This window comes from Nestor notabilis, unplaced genomic scaffold (genome assembly GCF_000696875.1).
Source record: "Nestor notabilis isolate BGI_N333 unplaced genomic scaffold, ASM69687v1 scaffold11836, whole genome shotgun sequence".
Taxonomy (NCBI): domain Eukaryota; kingdom Metazoa; phylum Chordata; class Aves; order Psittaciformes; family Psittacidae; genus Nestor; species Nestor notabilis.
In genome coordinates this window covers 25883-37774 of record NW_009933347.1, presented here as the reverse complement: position 1 = coordinate 37774, position 11892 = coordinate 25883, and the positions used below count along the sequence as shown (strand labels likewise).

The following is an 11892-nucleotide window of genomic DNA, read 5'->3' as shown; positions in this document are numbered from 1 at the left end:
AGGGAGAGAAGGTTGATGGTAATGAAGAAATGCAATACCTGTTTGGTATTAGAAAAAACAAAAGAAGAAATTCAGAAACCACAGCAGCAGTAATTACAGCCACGATGTCCATTCTCTTTCATATGCTTCTGGAGGAAAAATACAACCCAACCCAACCCCCTCAAAAGCCCATCCTGTTCTCCATGCCTTATGAGATGCTGAATTTGTGTCTATTTATGAGCCTTGATACTCTCTTCTGAACTCATCTCAAGAAAACTAACATTACACTCTTATCTACTTGTATCACTTTCTACCACGTATTTCAAATAAAAGCAGCTATTTAGTGTGGCATGAAGGGGGAAGCAGAGACAGTTCCATACCTTCTATTAAAAATCACCTACTCTCTCCACTGCTACACATACTGATTTCCTAATACTTCTCATGCTCGGCTCAAAGGCAGCCATGCAGTACATACTTAACTGCTTACAAAGAACAAAACTACATCTATTGAATTGCATGAAAATATTTGAATTGTATTTTCCAGCTCCACTCCAGAGCTTACAGTAGTTACAAAGTACCATAACTGTTATATTTTGAAACTGCCACCAAGACACCCCTTTTTCATTGTAACATGCTTCTACTCACACTGCTGCAAAAAACTATTTACTGTATCTCTGCTCCTGTAGTTTGTTTTAATGAATCCAGTAACAGGCTTCTCAGCAACCAGCGCCTCTGATGTGTGATAAGAGCATTTCCCACAGACAGTGATCGCATCACTATGCGGCACAGCCCCTCCCCTGCAAACACAACTTCTCTGGCAAGAGTAAAGGTACCTTTGTAAAAATGCCAATATCAATCAAAATCAGAAACACAATAGAGGGGAACTGACTTGACATTCTTAGTTAATTGGAATACGTCACAAAACAATCATTATGCATATTGAGAAGTACAAGGTTTTAAAATGCACACTGAGGTGAAAAAACTGCACCAGGATGGTATAATCTGTGCACCATGGGTGAGGAAACAGACTTTCGGTTCTGCCTTTCAGCCAAGACATAAAGAACAGCACCTCAAATCTGTTAATGTTAGAATGAGGTAGCAAAGGCTTATACGTATTTATTTAATCCCATTCTTCGGAAGATTGCATGTGCAGGCAGGATAATTTAATACTTGTTTGATGTGCCTTTATATTACTTTCAATATACAGTACATATCCCTGACCTGCAAGTGCCTGAAAAATAGGTTGTTTCAAAATTCAGTTATCTGATTTTTTACTGGGATCTGCTAGTAATACATATTTGTAACTGCTCAACAGCAAGTGTAAACAGAATTAGAACCTACTTTACTGGACTAGGTCATAAGGCTTCAGCGTCAAGGTATTTTAGATCATACCTTGATCTAAAGGTATCTTTTTGCATATACGAATTCATGCTCAGCCTCAGACAGACTCTTTATGCAATGCATCACCTTCATTTACACAAGGTCAAGCACTGAAACATTTTACAGAAAATGTTTGCTTATTCTGAGACCAACAAAACCCACTACGCAACCATTAACAGGGAAGAGAGGAAGGATGTACAATTGGGCAGGGAACATGATCAACTTCACGCTCCGCTAGACACCGAAAAGAAAATGTCACTGGGCTCCTATGTTGTCTGCACTGGTACTGTTGATGGAATTCCCATCAGCATACTTGAGTAGCGGAAGGGCATGTATTTCAGCACCATCTCACTGCATAAAAAGTAACATTCTCTCAAGCCAGGTTTAAAGCATTGGTAGTCAAAGCACTGTGGTTAGCGCTGCAGAGCAATCTTGCGGGTGATGAGTGGTCCACAGTTCTCATGATGTTTTCCCCCCACTCCCGAGATAAGGCTAGGAAGAAAGTCCCACCTTTGTTTATGAATGTGAACTTCAAGGTTCTATTAAAAATGGCTCTTGGAGCAGTTACTCTGCATGCATTCATTAATATTTTGATGGGAATACACCATTTACAGGCTCCAGCTAACGCAACTGCAAAAATGTACAGATTCAGCATGTAATGCAGTTCTTGGATTAACAGGCAAGACACTAGGTGCAATCAAATTAAAATAGAAGCACAAGCCTCCTACTGTCAGGGTTGATCCGTAACTTCTAACTTCCCTTCCCCTGCATTTCACTAAATATTCCTTCTTCCTCACTCTCCTCTTTTGCATATATTTGTGCTTTTATTTGCACTTGTTCATATGAGCAGGTGGTCTTTTCATGCATGTCAGTCATCCAACAAAAGAAAGAAATTTTAATACAAAGTATGATTCAGTCCTGAAATTAAGTTTGGGCATTTTAAGTGGCTGGATACCAAATTTCATGCACAACCTATTTTCCACTGATCAAATGGTCAAAAGCATACAGAATTCAAGAAAATTATGAGGCTGAAACTTGCATAACTCAACTATATTTCCCTAAACCAGTGCTTTCCTTAAAGATACACAGCTCTTTGATTCTCTATGTGCATTCAGTCCTGATCATACCATACTGCCAGAAGTATCTGTTCCCAGTTACCAGCTCAGTGTTTATCAGATGTCTTCTTTTGCTGTTTTCAGCATATGCGTGCAACTTTAATGGCTGCTTTCTGTGCCATGCACGGAAAACATCTGGGTACATCTGTTCTTCCTTATCCTTCTGGAAATACTATGTTTACAGACCACTTAGTAAATACAGATGCTGCCCATGTAGACAGACTCCACAGTCCTGCCTTGTCTTCACCCTTTTTCACCCCTGCTGTTACCTTTCCACATTTTATTTATAGATGTTTCTCTACCATAGTTGACATATTTATGCTCTTCGGCAAGCTTTCACTTGCTAACTGAATTAGCATCGAGGCCAGTAAAGATAGTAATGCATGCATGCAAAGGAAAGGCATTGCAGTACAATTCTGAAAGTCAGTTGCATGAACACCAAACACGGAAGTTCACCTTGAAACAGTTCAAAAAGATGTTAAGCTTTACAACATAGATAAGAAAAACCTCTAAAACCACAAAGAGTATATATGCAGCCTTAAGACATTAAGATACAGATTACTTTCCCAGAAGAAACAATCTAGCTTTCCATGAAAGTAATATAAAATACAGAATATACGAAATCTTCCACACAGAACTATCAAATCCCATTTTCATTGGGGTTACAGGAAAATACAGTATATACAAGCAGAAAACAAGCTGTACATCATTTTCTAGCACCACCACAAGTATGGTAAAGAGACGTTGGTATCCTAAAGTAACAAGGCCATTTTTCTAAGTGCTAGTGTAAAAATAATTCCTTCTGACTACTAGGGACATAATTTGCTTAAGTTTGGAGTTTGTCTTCTGTTATACGACATTTTCTTTTCAAAATGGTGAAATCAATACTTAAAGAGTACACATTCAGTATCAGATGTGAAATGGGGCCCCTGAAATTTACAGTTTAAGTGTTTAAATGTGTTTGTAAACACATTCACTCAATTAAAAAAAAACGTGCAAACACCCTATGCAAACTGCTGCAGTCCTGTCTAAGGTCAAATCCTTTTGGTTTATACTTAAGTTTCATAGCAAGTCAGAAAATGTTGAGATCTTGAAAAAGGATGAATAAGCAAGGGAGGCAACAGATCCTTCATCACAAACCGCCCCTTGTCAGTATTGAACCATTTTCTCTGCATTTTATTAGAAGAATCTATAATACTAGAATTGCCTTCTGTAGCTCATAGTTCTCCCTGGCTGGTTCAGAGAGCTCAGTCATTTCACTTCTTGTTGGCAGCTTTGACAACGTGGTATAGATCGGAGTTTTTCTGACAAGTATCATGTAAAGCAGAGTAGTTCAGAGCTTGTTGAATTTGAAATTATATGCATCTATGCAAGCCTATGATTTAAATGAAGTAATTTTCTACCCTAGAATATAACCCCCCAAAAAATTAATCTTCCTAGAAGTAAAGTATTCTTAATTCTAAAAATATTATTGCTTTCTAAAGAAAGCTTCCTGGTTAATAACATAATATTCCAAGGAAATTTCTACTTTAGGAAGTTTTAATACACATAACCTGTCATTCACATAGTGATTTCACCAGACACTTAAATCCTAAAAACTGTCTGCAACATACTTGCGACTTAAAATGAAATCCACCAAACCCAATAAAACCTTTTAAAACACTTTTGAATGCAAATATGAACTTTGGCTCCACTTAGAACTCCGCTTCCTTGGGAGTCAGGTGGAGGGAAAGCCAGGTGAGATCACAGGGAGAACAAAATCAGAATTCCAGGCTGGCACTCACAAGTCACAGAACAGATTCTCTTTACACCAAAATGAACAGCTCCAGGTGCTGCCTTTCTACTGCCTCAATGCTCTATCTATCCCAGTACAATCTCAGGGCATGGACGTCATGTTTCCCCAAACCTAAGCTTCCCAAAGAAGATCTAACAATCCCATTAACCCAAAACACAGAGCAGAAAAGTTTATCAGGTGACACCTTGGTAAGGTGGATGAAACTAGAATGAAAGCTAACTTGGGAATAAACTTGTGACCCTAATCCAAAGCCTTCAGCAGCTAAAACTGTCACCTCTCTCCCTGTAGTGCTGCTATATCTACAGATCAAAGTTTGGAAGTTAGACCAGGCCCTCTTCAGGTCACCTTTCTTGTCCCTTGTCTTTCCCTCCTAACAAGAGCAAAAAAAGGCAAACAAACAAGAGGAACACAAAAACGACACTGTCAGGTTAAAGATGAAGATGTAGGTCCCTCCTCCATCCTCAAACAGCTTGTCAGGTCACTAGGAGAATCCTCCACTGGCTGCTGGGCACATGATAATGAAGTGTCAAAGACTGAAAGTTCCTAAGTCTTAAACAACAAAAAACCCCACACTGTGCCCTACACCATATCAACCAATTAGAGCTCAGTAGCAGCCACCTCAGGAAGAAAATAAGACTTTATGAAGAGCTTCTAACTTGACTTACTCTTGCTGTTATTTTTGTATGCCATTGTAACATGGCATCAGGGCTCTTGGAGCATCTGTGAACATTTCTAGATCTTCCCTATCAATATCTGTAACAGGAGCTTGACTAATTAAACCCTAATGATACCAAAAAAAAAAAAAAAAAAAAACCACAAAACCAAAACCCAACAAATCAGGTTTTGTCAAGCTTTTCCTTTACCTAAATTTGGCTAATCTGTGCATCTGAAAAGCACATCCCTACACATCAACTTCCAATCTTGTATTCTGTCTGCATTACCCAGGACTTTGCACCTCAAAGGCTCTTAACTCTTAAATTCAGAAATCACTTATATGTGATAAATTCAGAAATCACTTCTGTATGCTAACTTCTTTGTTTTAGAAAAGGAAGGTCAAAATTCTAGGACAGAATAGGTGAGATTTAAAAATTGGCACCCTGAGCTTTCCGTGTTACAAAGCAGCACTGACCTTCCCCCTTTCACCCATCAGCAGGATTTGCAAGCAATGAGTACCACTACTACACATCTCCAGGCCCACCCATGACTCAATAATGCAACAATGTCTAAGCAAAGTTTCACCTCTTCCCACTTCTCTTTTACAGCATTTCTGTCTCATGTCAAGCAATGACAAACGGCTATAACAACAGAAATGTGACGTACTAAAAATTCTACATATTCTGAAATGACACTGATGTTCAAAACAACGTCTCTGCAGTTTTCCAGCTGGCAATTAGACATAAAGGAAAACAGCAGATTGTTCTCAGCATATGTGCTAATAATAAACATTAAAAAGAATAATACGTAGTAACATATATTACAATAAGCTACAACAGTGTAGTCAGAGTGTATACTTTCCTGTTTGTATTTTAAGATTTTATCTGTCTTAACTGAGGATTTGCTTCCCCATTTCTAGATTAATACACTGAAAAAGCTTAGATAAAAACCTAATTCATTAACAAAAATCTACTGTATTGTTTCTTCAGTTAATTTCCTAAATGGAAAACTAGAAAGCCCTAGTTACAGAACAATCCCGAGGACAAAGTCAGCAATGCTGACCAGAATAGGAAAACCGGTAAAATGCAGCAGCTTTGTAAGCTTCTACTACACTTTGTCACACTCTCTAATTTTGTGTATTCTAGATAGGCTACAGCAGAATTTCCCTAGAATTACAAAGTATAGCTACATGAATAGTAATTCAACAAAACTAATGCTTTTAAAATAAATGCTAGAGAAGTAATAACACCTTATTAAATATTACCTGTTCAGACAGTTTTGATCTACCTTTGATTTTTGGTTCTAGAATATGAACTATCCTCATTCTTTTCTTATTCATACAAATTCACATTTACACAAATGTGACTTAACTCCTCACACATCCTATAAAAATCTATATCCAGACACAATGCTTAAGGAACGACCCATAAATTCTTCACTTTTCAATGTTTTTACCTAGCCCTGTTTTTACTTTTGTGCATTATTTCCACCCTACAAGGTGAAATCAACTTAAAACTAAAACTTACAAAGTAGGATGCTTCTGCTGAGGAATTGCTGTCTGAAGCAATAAATCATAGAACAGTTTGGGTTGGAAAGGACCTTAAGATCATCTAGTTCCAACCCCCCTGCCACGGGAAGGGACACCTCACACTAAACCACATCACCCAAGGCTCTGTTCAACCTGGCCTTGAACACTGCCAGGGATGGAGCATTCACCACTTCTCTTTGGGCAACCTGTTCCAGAGCCTCACCACCCCCACAGTAAAGAGCTGCTTCCTTACATCAAACCTGAACTTCCCCTGTTTAACTTTGAAATTGTTACCCCTTATTCTAAGGCAAGCATGTTCAAGAGTACTCAAAGATTTTATGATACTCACCATTCTGCAATTTCAGGATGAAGGATTTTGTTGTTCACATTAAATCTATATTAAAAAAAAAAAAAAGCAACACACAAATATTAAAAAAACAGTCACACAACAGCATAGATTACTTTTTTTTTTTTTTTTTAACTGTGTCTTCTCTGGGGACTTGAAAACTTGTGAAAGCAAATACTGTATTGCGATTAATTACAGATCAGTTCAGATCCCAGTGAGGAGAACGCACACACTCGTCTTCATTGTGCAAGCATTTAATTCTGAAATACATGAGACTAAACCAGATACGTAATTTTACAAATGTGGAGAAACCAGAGTAACAGTATGTTCAGGGGACAGTCATTAAACACAGCATTTTACACAGATGAAATGTTATCACTTCACTGCTGTGAGTGTGGGTTGAACCAGACTGACCTCCAAAGGACCCTTCCAAAGTGTTCTGTGATTTTAACTTTGCTCCTTAAAAACACTTCAGTGAAATTAAACACAGTGTATTGCTAATTTCACCCTTTGTTTTATGCTTTCCCATTTTTCTGTGCACAGAACATGGCACGTGATAAACAAGCTTGCTTAGAGGACTATGAAAACAATATCTCCTTGCCTTTTTTGACCTAGAGAAGAGGTAAAGCACAGGTTTCCATCTCACGCTGGCCTCAAACACTGAACTATTTTTCTGTTTATTTTCTGCATTAGCAATTCATGGTAATGCATTAGTATTCTTGGAACTAGTTTGAGGCTCTCTAAGCAATAACATTACAGTGGCCAGTAGAGTAAGAAGCTGAGTAATTAAGTAGCTTACAATTTAAATGCCCAAGGAATGTTCTGCACCACAGATATTTTTGTCTGACTGTTGGCTCTTCAGTTAGGGCATTTAAGACAATTAAAATGCTCCAAGGCTCCTAACAGATCTTCAGAAGAATGTTATAAGGCAACAATTCATTTTCCCAAATTTTTGAAGGAAAAATTAATCTATTCCAGGTTATTAACCATTCTTTACACCTCAGAAGGGACCAACTAAAGCACAAATCCAATTAAAAAAAAATTGTTTAGAAGTCACTTCTAATTGTACCAGGGTCTTCCTGCATCCTCAGATAGCAGGAAAAAAACCCCCTATGTTTCTGTTTTTCAAAAACACATGCTTATAAACCTATAAAATCCTAACAAGGTAAAGGTTAATAGCTTTGTGTCACTACTCCAGGGGAGAAAACAACAACTTCTCTTGACATTCAACAAGGACAAGTTGTATGGTATTCAGTATTATGGGTATTAGTTAGAAACCACTGGAAAAGCAACACAATACAAAAAGCCACAAGTCACAGAACAATGCATCATTATAGAATAATGTTAGTCACTTGGAAACAAGAAAGTCTCATAAAACCAGAGAAAAAAGGCATTTTTTCAATTTAATCACCACCATCCCAGCAACTATTACCTATGTACAATAATGCAGAAATAATTCTGGGATGGAAGAGCCCATTAAACACAAATTCATACAGAAGAAAATATAACAATGATAGAGTGTAATCAATCTATACAAATCCTAAAAAAACCAAAAGCCCGAGCTCCTTGTTTGGCTGGAAAGCATATCAACTGACACCACCACAGAAAAACAAGATACAGAAGAATTAAGCTGGAGCTGCAACGATACGAGGACATTCAATAATTGTCATCAGTATGTCAGACAGAAAACAGATCAATGAAGGAAAGTGTAAGGAGACACTGCAGCACTGCAGAAAGCTCCAACACCAGCTCTATGCAAATATGACAAGCATAAGCTATGGTTATTATGAAGTAACAAAAGAAAATAAAGGGCAGGAAGGGCAAGTAAATAAGGCAGCTGACTGAGGCTCTGAAAATTCACGTCTCTTGAGAACCTGACACACTCACTTTAAGCACAAACGGATGAAACCAAAAGCAAACCAAATGAACAAACACGAACCTCACAACAGAAGATTGTCTCTCATCTGAGCATTAAATAAATACAAGGGAAAAGCCTGTACACCAGCATAGCCTTGTGACAAGTTGAATAATGCTCTTCTAGAAAGGCAATTTCAGCCAAGAGATGTACCATCTCTGTCCCCGTCCCTGGATTTTTCCTCTCCTGGTCCAAAAGGCTCTTCTTGAGCTGTCTTTGTGCTTCCAGAAATGCAAGTTTCAGTTGCTGGCTGGAACCGTCTACTATGTGGCAGCTCCTTAAAACTACAGTTGCTGTAAATTATGGAAGCAAATTAAACACACAGAATGCAAGTAGGATTGGAATGAGAGGGTGCAGGGTAGGAGTAACGAGGCAGGAGGTCATCAGTCACACAATAGTTTTCTCTCTCTCCTGAAAGACAGACTTTTTGATATGATGGCAAGTACTAAACAAGATTTTAGACCTCTGGGACACAGCATCAATTCAGACTTCGAATAGAACCTGATCTATTGTATGCAGCTTTTTCAGGGAACTCAACGATTAAGGATTGAGTTGTCTCAACTTTGCTTAGCTCATAATAGCTGTGGGTCCTGTCTGAGTGGCCACAGGACAACCTGTTTATGACTGCCAGACTTCTAAAGCTAATGACTCAAATTATGCTTCACTTCACTTACGAACAAGACAGCTAAACAAACTACATCCTAAAAGTTATGGGTTAAATATAAAGCTCAAGGGGAAGAGCTTGTCATCAACAACACGAGTACACAGTGGTGTTTAATGCACACAATTTGTGCACAAAGTCCTACATAAAATCACCCTACCATGTCCTTCTAGCAGAATTTTGATCCTGCTAGACAATAATCAACTTAGTCTTAAAAAACATGTACTGCCCGAAGGTTAAGGGGATCATGTAGAGCAATCCAATTCTACATGTTTCTGCAATGTGCAAATAGACAACACTTAGATGATGAGATGTGGTCTTGAGGAAGAAAACAAATTGACCTTTTGCTACAGTTGCAACCTGTAACATATTAATGCTCCAATTTAATCAACACAGAACTAAGAAATGCTACACTGAAAAGCATGTCCAAACTGATTTCATACTCAGTTGTCCTTTTAGTTGCAAGACAATTTCATTAATTTAAAACAAAAAAAAAGCTACACATCTGCACTTACCGTATAACAGTGTAAAGAGCGATCCTATTTTGTCACTTTAATGAACATACTTTGTGTGTATATGGTGAGAAAAATCTAAAACATATTCAAACACAATGTTAGAATTTTCTACTCTTCTTCAGCACGGAGAGTCTTTCTCCTAGCAACTGACCTCACTACGCAATAGGGAAGAGGCATTTGAGACAGTTTACACTGTCACGCTCAACAAGTGGAAAGGAATTCACTGAAAAACTGTAAACATTTAGGTACAATTGCTTAAACTATCCATCATTTCCATCAATTGATTCTGAGGATGAAAAAAAAAAACCCAAACAAAAACGAAACTAACAAAACCAAACAACACAGCAAGCAAAGATTTACTCAACAGTGGTTTAAAGTATATGGTACATTACTGTTTATCCATGGTTCAAAATCCATATTCTGTATGGTGAGTCACATCACTTCTAAGTATTTTCACAAGTGCCACATAACTGGCACACAATTGCATCTAAAAAATTGCTGTTCATTTTCCAGTCTGAAAAATGGGTCCATGAATTAGAAAAACCAAAAACCCACCAGCCACAGAACTAGCCTTTGTTAGCAAATGCAAATATGTATGCCTAGAAAAAATGTATTAGCACTGCTTCAGAAATCTGCCTTCTAGACTTAAGCCACCTCAAGTAAACAACAGCAAGTCACTTCTGTAGGATTTGTAAGAGCTGTAAACAAAGCTGACCTGAGGGGAGCTACCAGGAACAGCATTAGCAATCAATCGTTCAGCTCTCCTGTCTGAAGTCCCTGTCCCAGGCTGCTCCTGGGACAACAGCAGTACCCACTGCTGAGCAGGACAACTTCCCAAGCACCACCATTGTCCATTTCACAGATAGCAGCAACATGCAAGGTTTTTTTCCTGTACTAACAAGATACGTTGTTGACAGAGGGAAGATTTAGATGAGACATTAGGCAGAAGTTCTTCCCTGTGAGGGTGCTGAAGTGCTGGCACAAGGTGCCCAGAGAAGCTGTGGCTGGCCCATCCCTGGCAGTGTTCAAGGCCCGGCTGGACAGAGGGGCTTGGAGCAACCTGCTCTAGTGGAAGGTGTCCTTGTCCATGGCAGGGGGTTGGAACTGGGTGAGCTTTAATATCCCTCCAATCCAAACCAGTCTGTGATTCTGTATGAAAGAACTATACATAAACTGATGAAAAACATGATATATTTCACTATTAAGGGCTCTCAGCATAAAATCAAGTTTGATCACTGCTACCAGCACAAAAATAAGTTAGGGTTGATCTTCAGGGTGATCATAGAAATAACCCATTACCACAGTAGTCATTTTGTCTCAAATGGCTACTTATTACAGTGGAAAAATTAATCCAATAGTTTAGGTAATTATATTCCAGAAGAAGTTCAAAAGGTTCAAAAAGTTAAGGCAAAGAAGCAATATCATTAGAGAAAGAAAAAGGCAACTTGTGAAAGGAGCAGATGAACTGCCTGCAAAGGCAGCAAGATTCAGCTTTTTCCGGAAATGATACATTATTTCTCCTATTATCCATCACAAACAAAAAATCCCAAACATAGAAACACACCAGGACAAGTCAGTCTAGGACAAAAAAGACAAATGGGAGCAGGAGGAACACAAAGGGGCCCTAGCAAGCAAATACATCTTGGCCAGGTAGCCAGAAAATGGAAACAAACAAGAACCCAGGAATAAGATACAGCATCATAGCCAGGGCAGAGGACAGAGAGAGCTGATAACTTGCAGGTACAGACAGATGGGAGGGATTGCAGTTTGAAGGGGCACATTGCTTGGTACAAACTCCATGGGTTTAGTCCTCTCAGAAGAAACAAGTGCATCCAAAATACATTGAAATAGGCCAGGTTGGACGGGACTTTGAGCAACCTGGGCTAGTGGAAGGTGTCCCTGCCCACGGCAGGGGGTTGGAACTAGATGAGCTTTAAGGCCCCTTCCAACCCAAACCAGTCTGTGACTCTATGAAAAATAGAGGAAATATTTGACCTAGGAGAG

General features: G+C 38.7%; 1 protein-coding gene across 1 annotated transcript in view; it reads right to left on the bottom strand.

Annotated features, from left to right (window-relative positions):
• PEPD (peptidase D) overlaps positions 1 to 11892 on the bottom strand; it is a gene marked incomplete at both ends in the record, with an annotated part of 93517 nt that overhangs the window by 60579 nt on the left and 21046 nt on the right. The window contains one exon of the mRNA XM_010016841.1: positions 6801 to 6845. Coding sequence (XP_010015143.1) covers positions 6801 to 6845 — 45 coding nt within the window. The remainder of the gene's footprint in view (positions 1 to 6800; positions 6846 to 11892) is intronic.